Source organism: Dermochelys coriacea, chromosome 11 (genome assembly GCF_009764565.3).
Source record: "Dermochelys coriacea isolate rDerCor1 chromosome 11, rDerCor1.pri.v4, whole genome shotgun sequence".
Taxonomy (NCBI): Eukaryota; Metazoa; Chordata; order Testudines; family Dermochelyidae; genus Dermochelys; species Dermochelys coriacea.
The window spans coordinates 48,549,870-48,564,915 of NC_050078.2; the positions used below are offsets into that span (position 1 = coordinate 48,549,870).

Sequence of the window (15,046 nt, forward strand, 5' to 3'; positions counted from 1 at the left end):
AATGGTGATTTTTTTTAAAAAAACCCTTCCTTCTCATTACCTCCCAGACCTCCACCGTTGATCCCCACCTTTGGAAAGCCTCTCTGCAATTTTTACTATTAACACTTTCTCTTTTTCTCTACCACCACAATGAACAAAGACCACAGAACAGCCTTTTAAGCAACACCAATACTATTGTGGCAGCATAAGTCCTCTTTTTGCATAAATCACAATTTATAAAGAGAGCCCTACCAAATTCGTGGCCGTGAAAAATGTGTCACCGACTGTGAAATCTGGTCTTTTGCATACTTTTATCCTATTCTATAAAGAATTCCTGGGGAGAGACCAGCATTTCTCAAACCGGGGGTCCAGACCCAAAAGGGGGTCGCAAAGTTATTATAAGGGGGTTGTGGTATTGCCACGCTTACTTCTGCACTGCCTTCAGAGCTGGGTGGCCAGAGAGCGGTGGCTGCTGGCCAGGCGCCCAGCTCTGAAGGCAGCACCTTGCCAGCAACAGCGCAGAAGTAAGGGTGTCAATACCCTGCGATGACACCCTTACTTCTGCATTGCTACCTTCAGAGCTGGGCAGCCGGACAGTGCCAGCTGCTGGTCAAGGGCCCATCTCTGAAAGCAGCAGTGCAGAAGGAAGGGTAGCAATACCATCCTTACTTCTGTGCTGCTGCTGGTGGTATCACTGTCTTCAGAGCTGGGCTCTCAGCCAGCAGCTGCTGCTCTCTGGACACCCAGCTCTGAATGCAGTGCCGCCGCCACCAGCAGTGCAGAAATAAGTGTGGCAATACAGTGAAACCCCCCCGCCCGAATAACCCTGCAACACCCCACCACGACCACCCCTCTTTGGGGCAGGACCTCTACAGTTACAACACTGTGAAATTTCAGATATAAATATTTGAAATCATGAAATTTACAATTTTTAAAATCCTATGGCTGTGAAACTGACCAAAATGGACCATGAATTTGGTAGGGTTTAATTTAATACTTAAGCATAATCACAACTGAAAAATTAATGGTGGATAATATTTATTTTAAATCCAACATTTACAGTGTATGTGGAATTGAACTACAAGCTTCTCAGAACTGCCTCAAATGAATAAAACCTATTTATAACAAAAAATTAATTCTCACCTGGTCACTCAGCGTACACTGTTCTGTGCAAATATCTGTGATAAGATTTCGAGCCTGCTTAGCCATTTCATCCAAGAACATGTTACACAAGGAAAGACTGCGATCTCCAATATGATGTCGCTATCAAAAAAATAGAAAAAAAATGGTTTTCCAAATTTCTGCCAATCCTATAATATACCTGCAACAAATCTATGAAAATAGAGGAGTTAGGACTAAATTCCTGGTCTTTTAGCTCCAAAAATAAAACTTCCATCATTTGAGCTAAGGGAGATATTCCCTAGCTGCTGCAATAGTAACACAACCCTTATCTTCTCCTCAACCGGCTAGCCACTAGGAGGGCAGTGACTCCCCCCAGGTACGTACTATGCATGAATGTACGCACACATACTATACTACATATGGCTGTACTACAAAACAGTTATTTTGAGTGTGGTTAATAAAGGAGACTGGTCAAAGAAAGATTCTGCATATCTTCTTTCTCTCGTCCACCACAAAAAACCCTACAAAGTTAAAGAAAGTGTTAAGCAGCTAATTTAAATTTTAGCACCTCCTTAACCAAAAGATTGGCTATTACAAGTCAAAAAACAAAAATCCCCAAAGAACATTTTCAAAGGGCATGCAAAAACATGAAAAAACTAAATAACTTCCTGGAATTGTCAACTCCTCTTTTCCATTTTGTTACTTTTTGTTCATATCCAACAGCAAAGAGGTTTTTGATTTTTTTTATTTATTTTATTTTAAGCATTTTGAGTACTGTGCAAATCACTAGAATAATCACGGACTGGTGGGAAACAACCCATGTCTGGTTGCTAGAGCTGAAAAATAAACCAGGAGTAGCTGACAAAATATGCTGGAAGAAAAAAGAATGTCACAAGCTTTATTCTGATATTTCCTCTGGTAAACAGATTATTCTCTCTGAATTATCAATGCTATTGAAGCCAGGAGAGAAGACACCCACATTAAAATGTTCTGACTATTTGTTTAAAATATAGCCATACTTTAAAGTGGGCTAGGTCACACATGTTTACAGACAAACACCTGCAATAACATACCTCTGAAGAAGGTCAACTGATGGCTAGGGAACATTATAAAATGTATTTAAACAAACTGTCTAATGCCCAATATTTGTTAAAAACAAATGAAATTCCAGCATGGGCAATGATGGATCCAACACGTACCTGAGATATCACACGTTCAAAGCTTAAAGTTACTGTCAACATTTAGGCATGTAGAAACACATGTAATCCACTGACATTTCTTCACAGTTACATACACCATTCCTCAATAGTTGCTGAAAACTGTCAAAGCCAGCGAGTGAGTCAGGGGCTACCAACGTTGCCGATGCCAGTGGACCCGCATTGCTTACAATGAGTATTTTTGTGTCAAAATTCCTTAAGTGCAGAGTAAACTTTAATTTAAATGCTCCTGCCCCTTCTTCATACATCAAAGCAGCACATATGCCCCCTTCTCTCATTACTTTTTGCAGATCACCTTTAAGTGATTAGTCTCAGAAGCACTGCAGTCTAGTGGATTAGTCAAGGATATGCACATCAGAAGTTCTTATAGTTTTGGCACAGATTAGCTGGGTATGCTTGGGAAAGTCGCTCTGTTTCCCTCATCTGTAATATGTGGATTATGATATTAATCTACTTTATAATGGTGTTCGGAGGCCTAACTAAATATTTGTAAAGTTAACATTGCCAGCCAGAAGAGATACGAGTAGAACTCAAGTGTGCTGGGTTCCCAGACCTGTGCTTGTTACGTTAGGTCATGGGGCCTGTTGGGATGTTGGGGAAGTAGGGAGAGAACAACCACCACCACAGCATTTGTTAGGCCTCGTGAACTTCTGAAGTCCATACAAGTTTGGAGTACAGTGAAATACTGCATAGTGGCCTCAACATTTAAAACAGAACGATAAACCTATTGTGCTAGTACATCCCAAACACATATTTTAAACCACAGATCAAACAAAATCTTACTGCACATCTAAAGAAACTTACAATATTCACAACTTTAAAACTAGTGAACCAATTCACACCTCTCCCTAGGCTTCAGAGCCCAAGCCACAACATCTACACAACTATTTTTAGCACTGCAGCGAAACTCCAAGTCTGTAGACCCAGGCTCTCAGCCTCACTGCCATGGGATCCTGCTTTTTGTGTAGGAGTACGCTTAGTTCACTCAAGACACTGAACAGATTCACCATGCAGCTCTGCTGTATGCAGCTTGTTGGGATTTAGCATATTTGGTTTTAGCTCAGCACAGCTCTAGTATTATGCCTCAATGAAAACCCTTCTTTCACTAGTCATGTTTACTTTGTAACACTAACAGTACCATTCATTATACAGTATAATATAGATTAATTTTTCAAATTGGTAATTGTGACCAAATTACACAATGAATGCACTAAATTCAAGCTGTGTGTTAGCCGTAATGACATTTTCTGGCTATTACTAAATTTACCATAACTACTACAGAGTAGAAAGCAACTGAATCTCTTTACTGTTCCTATAAATTGTTCTGAAAGACACTTCTTTGTCTTGAATGGAAATTTTCCTGGAAACTTTTTTGTGGTTCTCCAATGTAAATAAAGTTTGCAGCTGTTTAAAGCTGAGTGGAAAGAGTGGTATAGATATACTGGGAGAAGGAGTTTAATGTTTAAATAAGGGAAATCCAAACCATGCATATTTCAATAAATCTCTTCTATTCATTTAAGTGTTTTCAGATTAGTTCTGAGCAGTACTAAGGAATACTTCTACTGGCACCAAACAAAGAGGGACAGATTCATCCCTGGTGTAATTCCAAAGTCAATGAAATTTTACAAAGTGTATTGAAGGATATATTTCATTATAGCATGAAAATGTAAATAATTCTGTGAGAATAATCCTTGCTTTTCTTTATCATTCTATCCAAAGGAAGGTCACAGCGTAATGAATGCTTGCATAATACTATAGTTCAGAGTCAGTACCGTACAAATATTGTTCAGATAAATTGTTATAATTTATATCATAAGGCACAAAGATCAGCTTGTTGTTTCCTTTTTCATTATATAGATACAAGTTTTTAAATGTTTATAAACTATTTATAAGACCTATTTATAAGTCTTTACATTTTAAATGACCATATGGTAGCAATTAGCATCCATAACCAGATACAAATGATATACAATGCAGGAACCAAACAGATTAACCTACTCACTTCAGTTCATTCCCCTTGCCACAAACCAAAATATTTTTAGATGAATACTTAACTTCCAATATTTTATTTTGCCAAAACTTCAGTTATTTAAGAGAACTTTACAGAAGCTGATAGGGCAATGGACTAGTAGGGAAGAGACCTCGATATTACTCTGCACTCCACCATTAACCCACTGAGTAACCCAAGGAAAATCATTTAACCCCTGCACCTTAGTTTCCTTTTCTTTGAAATGGTAATAATAAAGCTTATATACCGTGGTAAAGAAGGGCTAACATAACTGCTAATTATTAATAAACCAACATGTGATCAACATCAACAATATTTTGCTTTATTCCCATTCAGTCTGAATTTCTGTAAACTAAAGTAATGGTATTACAGACGCATCATTTCAGTGATGCATCAGTACAGTGTACTATTTAAGTGTTAATTAGCTGAAAATATTTTAAACAAGGCAGTATAGATAATTTCACACAAGAAAATCTGCATGAAGTACTTGGAAATTACCTCTTCTGGACACAGCTCATGGGTGCAGCTCATAAAGTGGGTGCAAAGCAGCGGGAATGCAATTGAATACCTCGACTGAGAGGGCAGCTCCAAACACTGCTGAAACATCTTCTCAAAAGCACGACTATAAAAACTGTTTAGAAACAGAAGTTAAAATTTAGTATTAATGTAATCTGATGGCTACCTTTCAGCAAACAAATATTGTAAACATTGCCAGAGGCTGTAATGCTGTCTTCATTTACTCAGATTAACTAATGATTACAGTTAGATTTCTAACAAAACATAGTTCATCTGACAGGTAAGAGTGAGAGTGTGCGTGCACATATTTAGACACCAGAAATGACACCAAGGCTTTACAGCTATGTATTCAGTCTGTATTTCTCAGCTATGAAATACTGTATGATTTTTAATGCACCAAACAGCTTGTTTTTGTTCTTAGACCTACAACCCTATATTTGGCCATACTGAAACATATATTGCTTGCTTGGGCCCAGTTTACCAAGCAATCTAGATCACTATCAGTGACCTCTTTTCTTCATTTACCATTCCCCAATATGTTATCTGAAAACTTTATTGTAGATATTTTATGTTTTCTTCCAGGTCATAGATAAAAATGTTAAATAGTGCTGTGGCCAAGGAGTGATTCCTTAGTCACCCCATTAGGAAACATCCTGTTCAATGATTCCCTGTTTTAATTATATTTTGAGATCTATCAGCTAGCCAGTTTTTAATCCATTTAAATGTGCCATGTTGATTTTGTGATCAACCATAGTACCCTCCTAAATGACATCCATCAAAATTACTATAATTTTCCCCACTGTTTGTAGAATCGACTAAAAGTAATTTTATTTCCACCAGAGAGATTCTTTAGTTTTTATTGTCCCATTAATATAGGCATGTTCCATCAAATAAAATGTCCTTGTTAAAGTGATTCAGAAGTGCATAATATCAACTTAATTTGGTCCTCAAGTCATTAAACTAACAAAACGGAATGGTGAAAAGAGAGTTTAGCACAAAATTGCTAGATGTCAAGAACAAAATTAAGCAAGGCACATGAAAAGAAGAACTTCTATACACTAATGCTAGGAGTTTTGGTAATAAACTAGAGGAATTGTTCATTTATGAGCATAAAGTCAATCTAACGTTACTGAACACTAGCAGAAAGATTTGCAAGACAGAACGTTAAAAATCAATTGTTATAACCTATTTAGGAAGGACTGAGTGGGCGAAAGAGGAGAAGAATAGCATTGTCAAAAATGGCATTACCTGTTTCTGAGTCGCTGACAACTCAGAAGCAAAAGATCTGGAATACTTATGGATCAATGCACTAATAGATAAAGCACAAGATCGGATAATAGTTGGTGTCTGCTACAGACTATGATATCACAGAGAACAGGATGACTGGATGCTTAAAGTTATAGATGACAATTTTAGAACTCAAAAAGTGTTGCATCCAACATGGGAGGATTCCATAGTCATGTCTACACTACAAGTGAACGGTAAAATCTGGCTAGCTCTGGTGGTACCAGCGGTGTAGATATGGTGGCATGGGCTTCAGCTCAGGCTAGCAACCAGACGACAAGCCCTCAAGAGATTCTGGATACCTACTCTGGTTGCTAGCCCATGCTCCAACATGACACTGGACCTATCCTGCTATTGTTACCAATGCTATCTAGATTAAAGTGTTGACAACACAACACAAAATAACAGAACAGCCAATATGGGTATAGATTAAGAATTAAATGTATTTAGACATACATACACACACACGTGTGCGCGCGCACGCGCCCCAATCAACATGGGTTTAGGGAAAACAAATCTTGTCAAACTGGATTTTTTTGTTTATGAGATTACAAATTTGGTTGATAAAAGGTAATAGGGTTGATGTAATTTGCTTAGACTTCTGTAAGGTATTTGACTTGATATAACATTTAGAACAACAACAGATTGATACCAAATCAACAGGACAAGTTAAATAGATTAAAACCTGGCTAACTGATAGGTCTCAAAATGCAATTTTAAATGGCAAATACTTCAAGTGGGGTTCCCAGGGATCAGTTCTTGGCCTGATGCCATTTAACATTTTTATCTATGATCTAGATCAGCGGTCTCCAAACTGGGGTGCGCAAGATGATCCCAGGGCAGTAGAGACACCGGACGGCACTCCGACATTTTTTTCTTAGGCAGCAGCTCTGCATGTCCACGGCTGGTGTTCCCCTCCAGCGGCCCACCTGCAGTAAGTCTTCGGTTCTTCTTCCTTCAGCGGCACGCCTGCGGCAGGTCTTCCGATCTTCTTCCGTCGGCAGTGCGCCTGCGGCAGGTCACCCTGAGGGTGCGCAAGCCAAAAAGTCTGGAGACCACTGATCTACATAGCAATCATAACTGATAAAGTTTGCAGATGACAAAGACTGGGGGACTGGTAAAAAATGAGATGATTCTTCACAGAAACAGAGAGCTCTGGCTCACCTGGTAAACTGGGGATAAACGAGCAATATGACCTTAATATGGCCAAATGTAAGGTCATGTATCTAGGAAAAAAGAACGTAGGACATATCTACAGGATGGAGGACGCTATTCTGAGAAATGACTCTGAAAAAGGCTTGGGCATCATAATAATCAGCTGAACAAGAGCTCCCAGTGCAATCCTATGGCCTGAAGGACTGCTGTGTACTATGACCCTCAGATGTATAAACAGGGTAACACTGAGTTGGACAAGAGAGGTGATATTACCTCTGTATTTGGCACTGGTGCAACTTCTAATATAATATTAAATCCAGTTCCAATGTCCACAATTTAAGAAGTATATTGAAAAACTGGAGAGGATTCAGAGAAGAGCCATGAGAATGATAAAAGGATTGAAAAACATGTCTGACAGCAATACATTCAGGGTCTGTCTACACTGCAAGTTAAGAGGCAACAATCGTAATGTACACATGGCAGTATGAACAAGCTTCCCAAGTACAAGCCTGCTGGGGAGCCTGAGTACATACGCTGGTTGCTAACCTGTACTGCTACACCTACACTACTACTGTTACCGATGCTAGCTAGATTTAAGCTAAACACAACTATGCCTACTCATGTTACATTCACACCTCCACTTGCAGTGAAGACATACTCTCAAGGAGCTCACTCTATTTAGTTTATCAAAGATAATATTAAAGGATGACTTGATCAAAGTCTATAAGTACTTAAACAGGGAATGGAAATTTGATTAGAGGGTTTTTTCATCTAGCAGACAAAGGTACAAGATCCAATGGCTGAAAGTTGAAGCTGGACAAATTCAAACTAGAAATAAGACACACATTTTTAGTAGGGAAGATAGTTAACCAATGGAACAACTTACCACTGGTTGTACTGGATTCTCCATTGCTGGATATTTTAAAATCTGGAGTAGATTTTCTAACATATGCTCTAGTTCAAGCACAACTACTGGTCTTGAAATAGAGATTAATTCACAGAAGTTCTATGGCCTGCGTCATGCAGATCAGACTAGAAAATGACTTATGGTTTCTTCCAGTCCTAAAATCTATAAAGCATTTCTAATGTAACTTTTGCTATTGAACCAAGGCTTTGCTTCAACTTCAGTGCTAATTCTAGTCACTTTGGCTTTTTTGGGGGATGGGGGGATGGGAGATACAAAAATAAATACTGAACTTCGCTATTTCTAATTAACACTCTGTGAATAAAAGCATTTCTGAATGTCATGTAAGGTTTGAAGCATCAATTCAAGTCTAAGTTTTGGACACCTGATAAAATTTATTCTTTACCAGGCACTTGACGCCAGACTGATTTTATAGCAGAGAGAAAACATGCCTTGTTTTCCCCTTCTCTTGTACACCCACACCCCAGATTTGCTCCAGTTAGCTCCCCTTTTCCCAGTGGACCTGGAGGGTAAAATTGAGTCCTGAAGTTGAAACTGGTTGAGTCCTGAAGTCAAAAATGAAAGTGGTTTACAGTCTATTTCAGAGTAGCAGCTGCGTTAGTCTGTATTCGCAAAAAGAAAAGGAGTACTTGTGGCACCTTAGAGACTAACAAATTTAGTCTTCTATTTGGGTCCCATAATCCAGAAGCAAGCGCTATTTCTCAATTAAAATAGGGTGAAATATAATTTACAATCTGCAGCTGGTGAAAAGCCTTTTTCCAATTTCCATACTACTGTTCTGAGCAAAGGATTTTGTTTTTAAATACTATAAAGTATTATGGGGTTAAATACAGCTTACTTTGGGAGGGGAGGGTATTTTTATTTTAGTTGACACTGATTGATAAATTTTATATAGTTTAATATATTTATTAGCCAGGATCCTTACGATAAATGTACTGCAAATCTATTAATAAGTAAATAAAAAGCAGAGTTATTGCCTGCTTATCAGCTTTGTATGAGAAATGTACATGTTGAAGGGCAAACTCCACATCAGCTAGGCAAATGATGGATAATCATAGGGACTGCTGTTGCCCTTTAATGAATCAAAGCACAAGTTTGCTATATGGATTTTCAATGAGGAACATAAGAAAAATCACTGCTGGCTAAAGTCACTGTAAACAGAAAACCAGGAACTATCATCTACTCTCCCATTGCTGGATCTTCCTAGATGATATGCCGTTTAAAAACTGCATGTCTAAGAGGCTTAATGTAACCAAAGTTATAAAGACAAAGCTTCTAGAGTCAAATTAATGACATACCAAAATATAGAAAGGTCTGATGTTTCCACCAGCATCTCCACCAAGGAATCTACCATTTTTGTGTGGAAAATAATTGTGTTCATCATCTTTCCAAGTTCTCTGTGGTCTGCAAGACTAAGTGAAGCCTTAGACACACTGGTGTAGGCCTGTAAGGACATAACAGAATAAGGACAATAGTTTAATAATATTAAGATTTTTATATCTATAATTAATTCAATTAGATAATGTGGATATATAGTTGTATACAAGTTAAACGTCTCTTCAGCCCAATGTAATTTTAAAAAGAATGGCTGAACCACGTATATGACCCAAGCTTTTTAAAAATATCAAAGCTTGGAGTAAATCCCTGTCTTCATCCCACATCCCTTTAAAAAAAAAAAAACCCTTAGAACCCACAACACTTTACAATCAAATTTCCATATTAAGGTGTAGCCATCATTTCCTGTTTGAAGGCATGTATGACAGCAACACTGGGTAAAGTTTCTGGACCAAGCAGTACTGTCACAGCAGAGCATAGAGTGTTCCCGCATAGCCGCTCCTAAGATACCATCTCGTAGCCAAAAGTATCCTTCCACTTCTCTGCCTCTTCCCTTAACAAATCAGATTTTTTGGAGAGGAAAGTGTAGACTGTAGAAGATATCAAGCTGTACAGGAAAAGAGCACGGGCCAAGAAGCGGTATGTGCATGGAAGCCAAGAGTGAATTGGAGGTAGGTGCATAGGTGTAGTCGACGTCTATATTTGGAGGGGCAAAGGGAGGAGGGTAAGGTTCGGCAGGGTAGAGACTCAAATGCAGGGGGCTCAACGGGGGGGTCTGGGTGCAGGGGGCTCAGTGCGGGGAGTTCTAGGTGTGTGTGTGTGGGGTGGGGGGGCAAGTTCCCCATACAGTGACCTTCCCGCTGCAGCTGAGGAGTGATGAGGGCATGAAGCAGGAGAGGGGTGCGGTGCTTCGTGCAGCCAGGGAGGTTCCTGGGGGTGAGTCTGACCTGGCCCCAGCTGTTCTGGGGAAGAGGAAGTCCTGTCCTCCCATCCATGCCCCAGCATCTGAGCCAGATGCAGAATTCCAATTCCCACAGGAGTAATTCACTGTCACTCACCTGGGCTGTACACTGCACAGACGCTTGGGAAGCAGTTCAGCCGCCTGCCTCTCCTAGGTCGCAGCTTTCCTGCCCTTCCCAACACAGCCCATGAGAGAGAAACTGACCTGCTACCAAATGATGCCTGGCTGACCCCCTCCACATTCCTCTGTGCCTCCCACTAGGCTGAGGAGGTGCGGGGGCAAGCAGCAACTCCAGGTGCTCTGCGCCTGGTCAGTTTCCCCACATGGGCTGTGTGGTGAGTCAACAGGAGCTGCTCCCTGCCCCTCCCCTTATACAGCCCACGTGGGCACAGTGACCAGGAGGCACAGAATGCCTTGTGTCACTGCTCGCCCTGCCTCCTCAACATTCCTCCGTGGGGAGGAAGCAGGACTAAGGGAGAAATCTGAGCATCCCCCCGACCCCACCCATGCATCAGCTCTGAGATGCATCTAGTACGGGGGGGGATGCCCCTCTATGTCCCCCCAATCTCCACTCATGGGTAGGTGAGAGACTATAATATGGGCAATTGGTTCAAGATAGGCTTTGACTTTACTGCAAAAAAAAAGTGTGTGTGTGTGTGTGTGTGTGTGTGTGTGTGTGTGTGTGTGTGTGTGTGTGTGTGTGTGTGTGTGTGTGTGTGTGTGTGTGTGTGTGTGTGTTATAGCATAACTAATGTAAATTAGCTATCTCACAGTAAATTCCTAGTGGACATAAGACACTGATGGTAGTTCATTCCGATATGAACTGGAGTCAGAGAGCTTGTAATGACTGGAACCTATCCTTGGGCAGATTATTTTTTTTTCTGATTTGGAGTTGATCCAGGGTCCTGTTAACTATCATCTGCAATTTGCATATGTGATTTTTTCCTAGCTTATTAGGTGGCCCAGCCAGATGTACAGGGATACAGCATATTCAAGGCTCTTTGCTGCCTCCTGCAGTAATCTGCCTCTGATCAGCCAGTCATCTAAGTATGGGTAGACATAGATGAAATGATGAAGGCAAGTGTTACTATCCTGAATCTGAGGAGGCATATATATCTGTTCAGTCTTCTGAGTCTAGAATAGGACAAAGATTCCCCTTTCTCTTCGGAATAAGGAATTACTGGGAATAACCCTCTTCTTCTGTATTACTCTACACAGGAGCTGTAGAGAAGTTTGCAAAGTATTGAATTTTTATTTTTTTTAAAGGCTTGTGAGAGGGGTCCCTGAAGAGGGATCGGAAAGGGAAGTGAGTAGTCAGGAGGTGTACAAATGAATGGGATAACTACAGGTGATGACATCCAATACCCATTTGTCTGAGGTGATATTGGACCTAGCCCGATGGAATGAAGTGAGGTGGCTCCCAAAGGGTTATATTTGGCAAACAATCCTGATAGTTATTTTTTTCTCAATTCAAATAATTTTAATAGATTACAGTAAATCTATTTTACTAAACCTTCACACAGGTTGTCAATTTCAAATGTAATTTTATACAGGTTTATTTTTAAAAATATATCTGTATTTAATTTAAAATTTAAAAAGATTAATTTTTTTTAAACATTATCTATTTGTATTCACCCTGAATCAGAAAAATTGCCAACTATGGCCATTAACAAGGGGGATGAATCTGGCCCGGGCTGGGCAGGATTTAAACCCTGATAGTTTGCAGTCTGCCATGGTGGGAGGCCCAAGGCATCTATCCCTGTTATAAATACTGGAAACTGAATGAAGGGGGTGAGAGGTTTTTTTGGGGGAGGGTAGAGGGAGGGGAGAAAACGGGGAAATTTACAAATCAAAAATAAGGAGGGTGAAGATAGATTTGCTTCACCAAACGAACAGTTTGGAAACTGGTTATAAACTGGCCATCAGGAAGTTTAGACTTGAAATTAGATGAAGGTTTCTATCTATCAGAGGAGTGAATTTCTGGAACAGCCTTCCAAGGGGAGAAGTGAAGGCAAAAGTCATATCTGGCTTCAAGACTAAGCTTGATAAGTTTGTGGAGGTTATGGTATGATGGGATAGCCTAATTTTGGCAATTAATTGATCTTTGACTATTAGTGGTAAATATGCCCAATGGCCTATGATGGGGTGGGATCTGAGGTACTATAGAGAATTCTTTCCTGGGTATCTGGCTGGTGAGTCTTGCCCACATGCTCAGGATTTAGATGATCACCATATTTGGGGTTGGGAAAGAATTTTCCTCCAGGGCAGATTGACAGAGGTCTTTTCACCTTCCTCTGCAGTGTGGGGCATGGGTCACTTGCTGGAGGATTCTCTGCACCTTGAAGTCTTTAAACCACGATTTGAGGACTTCAATAGCTCAGACATAGGTTAGGGATTTGTTACAGGAGTGGGTGGGTGGGATTCTGTGGCCTGTGTTGTGCAGGAGGTCAGACTAGAAGATCATAATGGTCCCTTATGATCTTAAAGTCTGAGTCTAAAGCTCCATAGGAGTAGCAGGTCAGATGCTTGCTGTGTTTTGTCTCATTGCCACAGGTGGTAAATCCCAACTCCTCCTAAGGGAGGAGTTGCAGTCAAATTGCCCTTTATGCCTTTGCACGAAAAGACACAGGTTGCATGCACAGCCCTGATGGACGCTGCAATTCAAAAAAGCCCACTTTGTACACATCAGGCACATGCACACCTATAGTGGGATCCACACTGACACGACTGGTTCATCTAGCCACGCTGAGAATGGGCAACTAGGAGCCTTCGACAGACCAAGAACCTCTCTCTCCTACTAACTATAAATGTTCTCTTGCAGATGTAGGGAGAAGAGTAGATATGAAGAAGAGCTGGACCCAATTCTACCAGCAGTCCCTGACTGAAGATGCTCAAAGAAACAGAGAGGCTCAACCTCACTCCCTGCTCTCAATGCATGGGCATAAGCCAGCACCTTCCTGGCTAGTAGGCTCTGCAAAACCAATCTCTTGCATGTGATAAGAATCTGAACAATGTCCATGTGAAAGCCTGCTTATTAGTAGAAGAAGAGGGAACATCTCAGCCAAAACAGTATCTAAGCTTAGTTTTTGGACAGTGCTTGGTTAATTCTGGGAATGCTGCTCTTTCCCGATGTCATTAGCATATCGCCTGCAGGTCCTGCCTTCAGTCAAGAAGTGGAGATAGGAGCTAGAAATGGAACAGTGGATCAAAGCATTAATACCAAGATTGGTCTGTGCTGAATAGAAGTCCTGAAGAAATTACAATCTAAAGGCAGGAGCGAATATGACAACAAAACACAACACAGAATGCTTCATGGCGTAACACTTTCCAAAGTTTCTGAAAGAGCAGAAGGAAGAATCCAGCCATACATTTTATTGCAAGGTCACTTCAGGTGCATGTGGTACTGTGAGGAGACAATGGTACTGTGAGGAGACAATGTGAAATCAGCAAAGAAGCTTGAAGGGTATGTAGGAAGAGATGGAAGCAGAAATGTAAGAAATGGGTGAAGGCATGAACAGCTTTGAAGAAGCAAAAAAGCAGCTTGACTCTGCAAAGACCCAAGAGGGTGGGAGACAAGCGTCCTCTCCTGCAATTCCAGCTATTAAATACATTTTACAGTTTTAAATCCCAATTAGGATTCTACTATAAATTTCCCATTTTAAAAAACCATATGTGGGCTAAAAGGGACCCAAGACAAGGCTAGTTTACTCCAAGTTTAATCCGATAATTTTTCCTGCATTTCTTTGTTGTGTATGTAATTCTTGATGAATGCTTTTTAAACATGCTTCAATTCACTCCTTAAAAACAAAAAGACATCAGCAGGATAGTACTTATGAACAGTCTAACATATCAGTGACTGATGAATGAAAAATAAATGGGTAGCAAAAAGACTTGAGTTTTGTGCTTCTAAATGGTAGCTATAATCAGAGTTTTAAAAAAAGGTTTAAATGCTTTGACAAATGTCATGTACTGTCCTTTTTAACATGCCAGTAGTGATAGTCCAACTCTGTTGAAGACAATGGCAGAACTCCCATGAAGTTTAGTGGGGACAGGATTTCAACTTAGATGTTTTATGGAAAATTTGATATTAGGAAATTAGGCTTTAGGAAAAATCTGCCTATCATGATGCCCAACAAAATCCATTCCCATTTTAACTCTATAAATGTAGTCTAATCTCAGCACAGTAAAATAAAAATGGTAAATTCTGCTTTGTTTTTGCTATTGTTATAAAGTACACAAAGATTACTATAACTAAGATATGAGAAACATTAACTTTATTTTTCGGTTTGTGCAGCCCACAGCACTTTTTGAATCATAAGCCGTGTGTTTGTGTGTATTTTCTCGCAGCAATTGGAGAGACAGACACTGTAAAACGTAGAAAAATGATTAAATAAAAATTGGCAAGGAAATTCAAGAACAGGTGTAGTAACAATCTAACTTTTAAAAAAAATTACTAGATTTCAAGTTGCCAGTGCCCCCTTTAGCAGACAATATTATAGTTATTTTTTTTCATATCAGCAAAGGGTGAGTTACAAAGCAGGATT

At 40.0% G+C, this 15,046-nt stretch overlaps 1 protein-coding gene across 4 annotated transcripts in view; it reads right to left on the reverse strand.

Annotated features, from left to right (window-relative positions):
* NCKAP1 (NCK associated protein 1) overlaps positions 1-15,046 on the reverse strand; it is a 109,974-nt gene that overhangs the window by 33,178 nt on the left and 61,750 nt on the right. For all 4 annotated transcript variants that reach the window (XM_038421449.2, XM_038421450.2, XM_038421448.2 and 1 more), the window contains 3 exons: positions 9,505-9,650; positions 4,825-4,957; positions 1,123-1,242 (listed from right to left, as the gene is read on the reverse strand). In XM_038421449.2, the coding sequence (XP_038277377.1) occupies positions 1,123-1,242; positions 4,825-4,957; positions 9,505-9,650 (399 nt within the window). The remainder of the gene's footprint in view (positions 1-1,122; positions 1,243-4,824; positions 4,958-9,504; positions 9,651-15,046) is intronic.